The 13,282-nt window shown below is 40.3% G+C and overlaps 1 protein-coding gene across 1 annotated transcript; it reads left to right on the top strand.

Moving 5' to 3' along the window:
* The first annotated feature begins 2,134 nt into the window (after nucleotides 1-2,134).
* Nucleotides 2,135-5,052, top strand: LOC148429732 (glial cell line-derived neurotrophic factor-like). Its single transcript, XM_088415836.1, has 2 exons — nucleotides 2,135-2,664; nucleotides 3,653-5,052. Exons 1-2 carry the CDS (start codon nucleotides 2,475-2,477, stop codon nucleotides 4,141-4,143), a joined length of 681 nt encoding a protein of 226 aa, XP_088271962.1. The 5' UTR covers nucleotides 2,135-2,474; the 3' UTR covers nucleotides 4,144-5,052.
* The last annotated feature ends 8,230 nt before the right edge of the window (nucleotides 5,053-13,282 follow it).

Here is a 13,282-nt window from a genome sequence, read left to right as displayed (position 1 = left end):
CAATGCACTCATCAAAATAGGCAACGAAAACGATTGGCACGAACATTTCTCATGCACGTTTGGGCGAGTCAGTCCCCTTTTTCTAAAAACAAACAAAAATATAAAGAAGCAAATTAAAACGTAAACCAAAACGAACAGAGCAGACTCATATAATCCTTGCCAGTATACATTTCATTCTATCCATACGTGTTTTTGAATGTCCGAAGCAATAAATATTATTTAAAAACATTTGACAAGACACAAAATTCGACAAATCGATAAATTATAACCCCCATACATTAACAATACAAACTAGTAACAGTGAAATTTAACCACAAATTAATAAAATATGTTAAACATTATAAAGTAGTACTGACGTTTAGCCAGCGTAATCCCAAAGTGTGCGAAACATTAAAAAAGTAAAGAGCGCCCACTAGTGGCAAGATTTACTTTTCCAGTGAGATTAATTCACGTTCTCGCTTTTAAAAATCAAAAGTCTGCCTTTTACTGTATATGATGCTTGTACTTCAAACTGAAGATCAAAATGCGCTCATTGCACCAATTTTTTCGAGCTACTCTTAAAGGCTGCGTGCGGAAACGGAATTTATTCCTTTATTAATTTCTTTATTCATCTACACATTTTTTTGATGTAACTAATCTTATGATAAAAAAAAGAATGAAAAAAATGCTAGGTATCTCAAAGAAACCTAAGCAACGTTGAAAACGTTCAAATGTGGGAAAGGAAATTTCATGCTCGATTTGTTTTCATTATGTTCAGAACACTCGTCTTTTATTAATGAGGCTGTGACGTCACAAGCTCCGTGATTACTTCATTTCTTATATTCCCACCAGACAGCGTTCGAGTGGAAGTTCGCCTGATGAGCCTCCATTTAGGGTTTTCGCAAGAAAAAAAAAAGAAACGAACAAACACAATTCATCACAATGCGCTAAATTTAGCATCATCTGGCTCCGATAAATCAAACGACTTTGACGCTGAAGATTTGCATCATGCTGAACTTGAGGGAAAGAGTACGTCTCTTCTGTGTGATCTTGACCGGGGGGAGAAGTAAACAAACCAAAAATCTTGCCTTAATATGTCACTTCTATACTACGTGTATGTCTGTCTATACCTCAGCCAACATCTGCATGCAGTTAGACTTGATTTGAGCTAAATAAACAACTTTATGATTCTTCTTATATTCATTGCTTTAATCAGCTTTACGGGAAGGAAACATGCTTTTTTTTCCCCCATAGAAAATTATACCAAGTGTAGTGCTTTTGGACCATACTATAGTAAAACACCAGGTGATTGAAAATGTAGAAAGAAATGGATCAGTCAAATAAAACAGATAAAGGGGAAGGACGCCGTGATGTGTGCCAATCACAGGTCACATGAACAACCATTCATGTACCCACTCACACTTTAGTACAATTTAATGTGTCAAATACACTCGCCATGCATGATTTTGGAGTGAGGGAGGTAACTGAAGTGCCCGGAGAGAACCCACGTGGGTTATGGGAGAACATGTAACCTCCACACAGGAAGGCTGGAAGCAGCTGGAATTGAACTCAGGTCCCTTAACAGTGAGGCGGTCGTGCTCATCCACCGAGCCGCTCTGGACCGTGGGACGTCGTGAAGAAAACGTTTGTCTTGAGTTTCCCAAAATGCTTAGCCTCAGTTTGATCTGGCTAGACTGTCATTTTCAATCTTGAAAGCTTTGAGGGATGTTTTTTTTTTCTTTTGTCTTTTCTAAGTAAGAGATGACTTCTTGCCACTCTACCCTTACCAGTCAGATTGTTGACACATGTACTAAATAGGCAATACTTGCCCGAAAATGTTGTAGCTCGTCTATTGTTGCTTTTGGCCTCTTGGGCGACTCCCTGACCGCTTCTCATCTTTTCATCAATTTTGGGGAGGTCCAGTCTTGATAACATCTCTGTTGCTACATAGTTTCTCTACTACAGCACACACAAACACAAACATAAATCAAGAGGACCCTAAAGAAAAAAAATCCTGTATATCTCAACATGTACACTCACTCCTTTGCTGGAGATGAAATAATGGCTTATATCCGCAAGTAATATCCCGCTTAGCGGAGTCGACAAATGTGTTGTATCACATATCATATTTATGTGAAGCTGTAGACTTCTGATGAGGATGTATCAAATGTCATGAAAAAAAGCAGCGTGAAGTAGCAGCACATGTTATGTCCCGCTGATTGGAAGCACATTTTTTACTGACCTGTGTAGTCTCCACCCACCGTGAATGGATAGCCACACGTCACCAACACACCCCATCCCTCCTCCCGCTCCCCTCTTTCAGTGTGGACTCGGAGCTCGACGGGAATGCGCGCCTGACGGACGTCTGACAAACAGGGTTCTTTTTTTTTTTTTTTTAAATTGGAGGAATTCTCTTTGGGAAGAGCCTCTCTCTGCCAGATGAAAGCAGCCGATTCCGAGGCGCGCCATGTCCCTCTGCCGGATCCAAGCGGACCATGACGCTATGGCATAGCCTGACCACTTGTTTGATTGTGCTGGGGGCCGTGCACGCCGGCCCGGGGCCCCGGGGGGCCGCGGTCATAGAGGAGAGGCCCCTGGAGAGCCCGCCGCTCCGGGTTCGCCTGTCAGTCACCTCGCAGGACACCAGCAGGAGCCAGGAGAACTTGGATGACCAGGCAGACGCATGTAAGGACGGGCTTAGGAGGCAATCGATCCCGGGGGAGCGCCGAGGCAGTCCGGCGGCCGCTCTAATGTTATTTCAGAAAAAAAAGACGTGGCAATGCAGGGAGAACGGCTTTTCACGCTCATGTCGCATAGACCGAAAACAAGCATTTCAGTCCGAATGCTGAGAGACAAGCATTCACATTGTACTGATGCACGCTTACAGTACTTGGAACAGGAATGCTGAGAGTCAACTGTTCTTATTGCTATGATAAAAATACAGTTGGCAACGTTGAAATTAGAGCATCCGTCCTCGTGCAGTACAAAAATAGTCGAACGTGGACACTGAAAGACAAACTTTCACAGTGCTGTGTGTCTAAGGTTTAGTTCAGGAACGTTTGAGATGCTGAGCATGTCGAGAAGCATTGACAAAAAAACCCAAATATCACTATTGTAAACCGTCGTCATGTAAAGTACCTCGTTCATAATGATTGATAATGTTTGTGCGGGGCTCAGAAAACGGCATTCGTTTCAAATGATATTTAAAAAATGTTGCTTGTAACAAATTGTTCAATGGGAATACTAAGAGACTAAGACTAATACTATCTTGAAGAAGTTGGAGAGCTGAGAGAGAGCTAGCATGGTTAAAAACTGCTGGAAGGAAACCATTTACACATGGTTCAAAAATGTTGCTTGTCATAAGTATTTAAAGAATACTGAAAGAGAAGCGTCTACAATCAAATTGCCTGTGCTCAAAGAAAATAAATGTGAATGCTGAATGACGAGCATCTGAAGTCAAGTATCTCAACGCGAATCAAGCCCAAACAAGAAAGGTTTTGGACTGTTGGGAGATTCACACAGTCGCTGTGATTGAAAATACGATGCGGGAAAGCTGAAAGGCAAACGAAGTATTCCGGTGAAATTTTGAAAGACAAACGCAGTGATGACTGACGGGGAAGCAATGACATCGTAAAGCGTTTCTTCCAGACACCATGATCTGCTTTCCCTTTAGACATGGAGGAACCTATCCCGGCTGACTTGAACGAGGCGGTGGATTTGATCAAGTTAACCGCGAGCAGACTGCGAGGCTCGCCGACCGACTCCCCCCGACCTTCCAGGACCCCCCGGTCGGAGAAGAACCGGAGCGCGGGGTCTCGGGTCAGACGGGAGACCACGACCGGTCCGGGCCGGAAAAGGAGGCGGAAAGCTCCGGGTTGCGCGCTCCAGCAGGTCCACCTCAACGTGACCGACCTGGGTCTGGGCTACAGCTCGGGCGAGGAGATGATATTCAGGTACTGCGCGGGGCCCTGCAGGAAGTCGGAGACTAACTACGACAAGATCCTCCGCCACCTGGCCCGCCGCGTGAGGTCGCCCGCCAAGGACGCGCCCCCGCAGGCCTGCTGCCGCCCAGTGGCGTTTGACGACAGCCTGTCCTTTCTGGACGACAACCTGGTCTACCACACACTCAGGAAGCACTCGGCCAGAAAGTGCGCTTGTGTCTGACCAACGCTTTCTTACGGCGTGCCGCGGCGTGCGATGGATTGACGACCCGCGCCGTCCCCTACTTGGACACAAAGGCTTCTTCCATCTCTGTGTGTCTACGCTATAGTATGTATGTCGCTGTCCTGTATAATGAAAAAGCCTGTCCAAATTTCACGTGTAGCTTCTTGTTGATCCAACAAAACTAAAACATACTGTTTGTCCAAATTTTGTCAATGTCGGACTGGGGTTTAGCCCAAGGAAAATATGATTTTTGTGAGTATCTTCAAATGTCAAATGCGCTTTGAAATTTGCAGGCTTTTATTTTCAATTTTTTTAAATTCAAACCACGTATTTCTGTGGACAAATGTATTCTTTCTTTACTTGTTCCGGTAAAACTATGCATTTGAAAATGTCACACAAAGTCCAGTAAATCAAGAAGAACCAAGAAAATAATATTGCGTGGAACTCATGTACTGCATGTTTGAATGTTATTGATTTGTATTCATTCAGGAACAAAACAAGCACTTCTCACTTCTCCACCTTTTTACATCCCAATGTTCATGTTTTGTTCTTAGAAAGATGAATTATGATACACATTTTTATCTGGACGGGAAGCATTCAGGATGTATTTATGAAATAATGGTTGTATTAACTTATTCATATTTATTTCTGTTTTCATAAAATATGATATTATTTTTGTTGCACCTTTTTTTCATGCCAAAGGCCTTCTTCCCGACAAAACACCTTTCATTTCTTTGCAATAAAAGGCTGGCAAACGCTGAAATTCCTCTGACACAAACCATCTCAGATTAGCGTTTTTTTGGAGAAAAGTTTTGTGTCCCGCCTCCGACTTGAATCGGTCCTTCAGAACTGAGCTATGAAGAAAACTAAATCCTCGCCTCAACATGGCCTTTATTAGTGTTCATCTCTGGAACAAACATCTTGTTTTCCATAAACAATAATTTCACAATAAACACTCCCACCTGTCGGCAACCCTTTTCATAAAACCAGGCTGTGGCTTTTTCTGCCCATAACATCAATTTTGGGGGGGAAAAAAAAAAAAAAAACAACTTTTAAAGGGGTACTAAATCCCCTGCCATACCGCTCACAAATATTTGAAAACGGCACTCAAAGGGGGCGTTTCCTGGAGAACCGTTGGGCTTGTTGACGTACCAACTCTACACTGGCCATGTATGAGACAGGGCTACTACATCAGTCAGCAAATGACATTGACAAGGCCCAAATTGTGAGTTTCGTTTATACAGTTGGTCAGCTAAAAAAAAAAAAAAAAAGGAGGGCGGGCATTTTTTTTTTCTCTCGAAAGAATACCACAAGCCTAGCCCATCCATCGGTGAACTGTGCCCTGCTTTAACAGTTGCATTCATGTATTTTTATCAGGCTTTTCCAAATAAAGCTTTCAGAATAATATTGTTAAAGCTACTGGTTAAAAATAGACCTTTGACTAACTCATGATAAAATTCATCAACAGTCAATGTTCTGATTTTCAAGAACAGAGAAGGTCACTTCATTTGTCCCAAAAAATGTCCTCATTTTGAAATATCTGCTTTTAATCTGGAAGGTCGCGCTGTATTTCCTGTTTACATTCTCCGTTTGTAATTTAGCTCTCCGCGGTTTTTGTGTTGACAAAGTTTGTTACCTTCTTTGTTTCAAGAAAAGAAGTAGCAGACTGACCCAACGTTTGAGTCCATCTTTGCTCACACGCATTAAGACGACATTTATTTTGTATTATAAAATTCTTCAAGCGCTTTAGATTTTAATGTTCAGTTATACCTTACTCTGAAATTGAAGGCCACGCTCTATTTCCATTTCCTGTTTTTGCTGTTTTGACTGTCTCGCGTCACGTTTCGTGTCCCGCCGCACCAAACGCGTCCTGTAGATGTTGACCTATCACCCACTCACCCAAACTTCATTGACAACAATTCAAATGTGCGGCTTGTTACGCCTAACCCTAACCCTAACCCACTTAGTCGATCTGGACCAAGCATTTTTTATTTTCCCAAACCACGGCCCTGCAACATGAGGATGAAAGAGCCACGTGCGGCTCCGGAGCCGCAGGTTGCTGACCCCTGATCTAGCGTGAAGACTCTTCAGTGTGTAAAATAAGGAGACAATTAGCGAGAGGGTGGTGTCATTAGCGCAATGGCTCTCTTGCTCAGGGTGTCAAGCGAGCTTGTAATGAACGATCACGTTTCCATCAGCGGATCGCCTGACCAACAGGTGCTGGATAGATTTATTTTTTGTTGGCATTTATGGTAAATGGTACTTCACTTTGTGCTTTTGTAACTTACATGGCCCTCATAGCACTTTACATTCAATTACTCATTCATCTTCTGATGATGCAGCATGAGGAACAGCTGGGGGTTCGCTATCTTGCTCAAAGATGCTTTCACATGACCACAAGGGCCGCTATCAAACCCGCAACCTATGGATTGTCACAATCGCGCGACCACTCAGTCAGACCCCCCAAAACATCGCTAAACGTTAGCGCAAGTTTGCATTCACAAAAAGTTATTCTTTTTTGACATTTTGCACGGTGTCCTCGAGTGATCAGCACCTCACGAGTTTGCGGCCTTGCTGTAGATTTTAGACAAAAACGGGAACTTCCTGTATCGTGTTCACAGGTGTTGCAGTGAGTCACAGTCGCGGTAATAAAACACAAGCGTATCACCTGTGGGGCATTACACCGCACCATTAAATATTTAGACGAAACTGAAGAAGAGGGGTCGGCCTCACACCTGAGCTGCATTATTTGGAGTTTTGTACACATCCTTAAATGTCATCCTTATATTACTGTACTTAAATTACTACTGCTACCTAGTGGCGATTTATAGGTATTGCTTGAAGTAAAGAATGTTACACTTGGTACAATACGAGGAAACCAGATAGTAAACTTTCCGGGGGAAAAAAAAAGTTTGAATGTGAGAATGAGTAGTCTCCCTCACTCCTAATAATTTGCTTTATGGAGCTATATTTTTTCAAATAAAATTTTTTAAGGAAAAAGTCAGAATATTCTGATACCCATGTCAAACTTTTTAATTGATTGAGAAAACCAAATCAAACCCAAAAAAGTAGATTTCAAAACTGTCTCACAAATTCGAGGTAACGAGAAAAAATAAAAATTAAATATACAGAAATTAAATAAATATGCAATTATTATGCAAGACAATTTGAATATAATATATAACAACAGCAATAATTCATAATAATATATAATATATAATATATATATATATAATATATAATAAATTATAAAACAATAATTTTCAATAAAATTACAATAATACAATTACAATAATTAACAATAATATTCACTCTTGTGAATATTAGTTTTTTTTTTTTCATGAAGTGCAAAAACACACTTATTATGATCAAATTAGTCAGAAAATAGGGCTTTCTTATATCTAAATTAGATTTTAAATATTTTGGGAAAGAAATTTGTGTTATAGAAGATGTCTTTTTAATTTACATGTTCTTTTCAAAGAAAAATGTGGTAATTCTACAAGGATGGCAGAAGTTGCATCCATGGCATAAAAAATACCATTTTTAAAAGAACAAAATGTTGTATCTGTTCAAAATTAAAAATAGTTGTAAATTTTATAAGAATAATGTTGAAAAAAATGCTGGATATTTCAACTTTCCTGAAGTGAATAGGAAATTCTTGCCAACTTTTCTAAAGACGTTTCATGTTTTTGAGATGAAAATGATTTTCCTTCAAGACATATTTGAATGAAGAAAAAGTGTATAATATTAGAAGAATGCTTTTTCTTAAATTATTTTGAATGGTGAAATAGTTTTGACTATTATTTTTTTCAATTACTATGCTAGTGAATGGTATTGTTCTGACTGTGATCAGGTGGACACTATCCTTTTTGTAGTTTTTTTTGTGGTTCTATGGTTACGTTCCTTTGGCTACATGCCATCATTGGCCTAGGTCATTGAGATGACTTATATCGTTTTCCAGAACTTTCTGTACTGAAATTTTTGTTCAAGTTTGACATGAATCCATTCAGCTCTGGCTTGTGGCCTTTTGGGCCCTGTATAGCCATGCAATGTAGTGCATCATGAGTATAACGCTCACATTTGAGCCCGTGTGTGATTCAGAATAGCAGACCAGCGATAAAGGTTAGAAATATGATGCACGCACTGTCAGCGCATCGCTGCTGTCGCCGGCGAGCATTCCTCTCATGGTTTCCACATGTGGAAGCTGAGTTACAGAGGAGAACTGCTTTAATCCCCTCTGTAAACACTGCACTGTGCCCAGTGCGTGTGTGTGTGCGTGTGTGTGCCCCAAAAGGCAAAGCAGACCGCCAACTCTCCATCAATACCCTCGCCCTGAAGAGAAAACTGAACTTCAGTGGGGCTAATTTCCCTCAAATAAGTGTTAAATGGTTGAATCCCCATCAGGAGCAGGAACTAGAAATGCGACTTTCACTACGTTGTCCTGCGTACTCACAAACAGATGGCTTAACATTGTCCGTCAGGACTTTCCAGTACAGAGTAGAAATGATCATTTTGTCAGTCACACAAAGTCGTCCAGGTCCTGGAGAAGCCAAGCAGATATGTTGTGTCAGTGAATCGACCTTGGTTTTGGCGTTCCCAGGTCTGAAGCAGTCTAAATGTCTTCTGTATATGTCCGCTAAAGAGACTGTGGTATGTTGGCGTGTAAGGACTCTCATTTAACATTGAACATACTTGCATACAGCGCCATTGGCATGTCTTTTTGTGATCAATAAGGGATGCGGCTTTTGTTGCAGCTTCATTTTGGCCATCTTCATTTGGCCAGGAGTTCTTTTAGAACAGGTCTGGAGGTAATCAGGCTTGGGTGCGATCAACCCAAATGAACTGAAAAATGTGATTTGACGCAGTAAATCCATTCATTATAACGACAGCATGTACGTTTTCAAACAGGGAAACGAGCTTTGCATAGGGTTTTCCCCAATTAATATATCACATTAGGACAAATACTTTTTTCATGTTTTTTTCTTTTTTTTTCAAGATAATAAGTCTTGCAGGGTAAACAAATGAATACAATAATATCTTTAGGATATTTACCCCCCCAGAAAAATCGTGATAAGTTGAAGATGAGGTTGCCCCTTGACTGGAACATACAACTGGTTAAGAACTCTGATTCTGGCCTCCCTCGATTGGCTGCATGTGCACTTAATTTAAGATTAATTCGCATTAAATTCTGTTTTTGATTGTTTTTATTGTTTTACTGTACATGCTCAATTTCTTACATTTGTTTTTAGTGTGCAGCACTTTGTTTTAGCCATGCTTTTTAAATTGCTCCACAGATAATAGAAGTTGTATTTTCAAGAAAATACTTCACTTTTGTGCCGGTCAAAAAAATGGAAAAGCGTGATATCAATGATATCAATTCGCTCTAGTCACTTGAAGAAACAAACTTCTGCATCTTTGTCCTAATGTGCACCGTTCTGCCTTCCCAAAATACGTAAGCACACACTTATACACACACATGCATACGATCACGGAGGACAGTACATAATGTGACGCAGAGGAAAACGAACCTCGATGAGCCAAATGGCAGAAGGAGCGAGAGAACATGCCAAAAGAGCACATACCGCGCATCCGCGTGTCCATAAATCCAGCGATCACTTGCAAACACTGAAGGCAACGAGTCCTCAGACGACGTGGCCAAAACGTCTTCTCAGTTTCATCCCTGGGAAAAATGCACAGTGGGAAATCCGAAAGAGAAGGTGCTCAAAAGTGATTGGCCGACACAAATGCAATGGGAAGTAGACCTAAAAATCGTACACAGTATATCAAGGGACACCTTGTCCTGAGAACTAAGCATGTTGATGATTTTGAACAGTTTGAGCTTGTCGTTGGCAGCTATGATTTTGAGGTCGATGATATTGAAGGTGTTAATATTGATGCTGACGTTGAAGTCCCCATTTATAATGATATCATCGGTGTTGATATTGACGTATAAAATGTTGAGGAAGTTGATATTGTTACATTAATGATGTTGACAGGACTTTTGTTCATTTTATTCATGTAAATCATGTGGTGGTTGCTGACACTGTTGAAGATGTTGAAACGAAGCCGTGATCCTACAGCAGATGCGTTCAAACTTTTCCCTCTGCGTACGAAAACTAGCAGGCGCTGAGGGCCAGTTTAAACCTTCCTTTCTTAACATTAAACGCAGTAAAAACAATCAATCAAAAAATCCAACTCTTGCGCATTGTTTGTCCAGTTATTTATTTGAAAAACCGCTACATCAAGCTTTTCGGTTTAAGGTGCATTGAAATTCAAACGTCAATGTTAAAATTCAATGTTAAAAAGCATGCCGCGTGCTCCTCTACTGCCCGGATGGGGGGAGTGAAGCACAGGAACACAGGAACATTTATTTGTATTGCTGGCAACACAATAGAAAGAAATGATTGCGTAACAAATCCGAATATTAGGGATGTTGAAATTTATGGAAAAAATTGTCTCTCATATTATTTTGTGAATTTCCAAAGTCTTTTTTTTTTTAAAAACATTAAATGACCCAATGTGTATAAGTGCTATAAAAATGCGTTTAATAACAACTTAGACAGGTTCAAAACACGATTAACTTGTCTCCCCACACGAAAGAGCGCAAATTAGAAGCACAATAATAAACATACAGTAGTATACTATACTCTGATAGTCTCAAACAAAATTGAGCGCTCCAATGGATTGGATCTCATTAAATGATGCAGGTGTACCTGACATGGCGGCCAGTTAGTGTGCAGAGTAAAGGAATCTTCACCCCAGTGAAGAAGTTGGATAAGAATTGGTGAAAGAAAAAGAAAAAATTGTGTAAGATTGCAAAACTATTTCTTCTGCTATTTACGAGCTGCCAGTTCCCTGTCAGACATCTGTTTCACCTCGCCGAGGGTGAAGCCGTACTGAAACGGATCCCACAACCGAGACGTCGAATGACTCACAGGGCCAAAAACATGGAGCGAACTCTCCGAACATCCCGCACTCGCGACCTCGCCGTGACCTTTCTTCGTCGACAACCACCTTCCGATGACCCCTTGGAAGACCCCCGTGACCCCCGGCCAGGCGGAGACGGCGCGGACGGAAACCTGATATATGCCAAGATGATTGGTCCTATGTGTTGAACACGCGCACACACACACACACAATGCAATCGTGCGGATTCGGGATGCGGCGGGCGCTCCACAATAACAGGACGTGTTTGCTTGGCCTTGCATTCGTGCCCTCGCATAAGTGATGCCATATGTCGCGATGTGAACACTTTCTCACACAGATTAGCACATCATTGATCTTCATGCCACATCTCAACGTTTTTCCTCTTTACAAAGGCAAAATAAAGACAGAGTATTTGTATACGTACAGTATATACCGTTCTTAACTAAGCTGTTACATGGCCAAACTCAGGCTCTCATGAACACTATACAGGCAACAACTTTTCTCCGAAGTATTAGTTGTAAAAACATGCCTGTCAAAACCAGACCCCAATGAACCATTTCAACAGCCAAAGTATTTGTATTATTGCGTTGGTTTTTGTTTTTTTTTGTAAATCGCTTGTGTTTCACTATTGTTTCATTGTGTTGTATATGTGCAGCTGTGCATTTTAACATTTTACTCCAGGGAGATAGTAAAGAAAGTTGGATCGTTTCATTAAAAAAAAAGCTGCCACATGCTGAGGATACAGCTAATCTGTAACATATTGACACACGCAGACACAAAACATTTTTCTACCATCTGGCTGGATCTCCCACATTGAAAAAACACAAAAGAATAAATAAATATATAATGATATAACACATAATTGTCTATCTGCCGCCCCCCCCCAAAAATAAGCAGCAAAACACAGGAAGCTGCATTTATGTCACCAAAGCATTATTTGGCCCCAAACAAATAACATGGAAAATTCAGAATTATTTTGGATGGGGACTTACTTTTCGTCCCTTGTTTGGAATGTAGTTGATGTATTTTTTTTCCTTTTCCCCTTATTTAACTTCTAATCATGTTCTAATCTTCTAATCTTATTACATACCTACCATCAGTTGTAGCAGAAAGGTCAGCAAACATTAGTTCTGCATCGAGAAAAGAATTGAACTCGGTAACTAACTGAACAAACAAATAAAACATTTACATGAAGTTGATAACTTCAGGATTTTGATTATTACTTTTATATTACAATATATGTTGAACTTCACATTTTGTTTTAATATTATAATGATATATTTAAAAATTATCCTTAAGAAATTCTTACAAAATCATCAGATTATGAAACTTTTATTCGAGATTTAATTGTATACAATTCTCAGAAAAAAATATTTTTGAAACTTTTGATGTAATATATATATATATATATATGTGTATGTTATATATATGTTGGCTCTCTTGTACATTTTGCTCAGCAATTTATTTCACCTTTACAATTTTCAAAATCTTTTACTTTATATTACTTTAACAAATTGATTGACAAGTTGTTTGACAAAACAACAAGCAAGACCCCTGGTGCTGCACTGAAGTTTCAAGCCACAAATACTTGCTGAATGTGAACTCAAGTCTGAAGGAATTGGGAATTGTCATTATTTTTTGTGCTTGTGTTTTCAATGAGTTGCACCACTGTGTGTGTTTTGGATTTGCATGCAGCAAAGAGGCTCATCTCTGCATCTGATTAGCGGTTGCATCACAACATCCACGTGGACACTTTCAGTGGCTGAAATGCAAATGGAAACGCCATTGCAAAATGACTGCCAAACCACTTTCGTTTTTGTCATATCTGCCAAACGTATTACTTGCTAACGGTGACATCGAACCGCCACCTGCATTACAGCAACCCCCCCAAAATACATACTTGATTGGGTTGAGATCGGATGACATTTCATGCATTCACTGTTTTCAGGGGTTCAAAAGTACTTGGGAAAGTGATGCAATTGTATCATGCTTATGAATATAACCTTGGTCTTGACTCCGATTGTTGCAAGTTTGTTGGGATTTATTGTCTTCGGTTTATTCTCTTGATGCAAAAAAAAAAAAATCAGGGGTGTTGGTTGGAGGGAAACATCAAAGTCAGGCTGTCGAGGGTGGGATTTGGCTACCCCTGGCCTAGAAAATTGAGTTACACTTTAGCCTTTCTGTTGCTTCCTGAGTGCACCTACGTAGTCAA

Source organism: Hippichthys cyanospilos, chromosome 1 (genome assembly GCF_059441005.1).
Source record: "Hippichthys cyanospilos isolate Australia breed blue-spotted pipefish chromosome 1, RoL_Hcya_1.0, whole genome shotgun sequence".
Lineage (NCBI taxonomy): Eukaryota > Metazoa > Chordata > Actinopteri > Syngnathiformes > Syngnathidae > Hippichthys > Hippichthys cyanospilos.
This window is presented reverse-complemented; position numbering and strand designations above follow the sequence as displayed.

Excerpts from the sequence above, each read along its gene's own strand:
- LOC148429732 (XM_088415836.1), top strand. The coding sequence starts at position 2,475 with ATGACGCTATGGCATAGCCTGACCACTTGTTTGATTGTGCTGGGGGCC. Across the intron at positions 2,665-3,652 it reads GGATGACCAGGCAGACGCAT|ACATGGAGGAACCTATCCCG; the intron begins GTAAGGACGGGC and ends CTTTCCCTTTAG.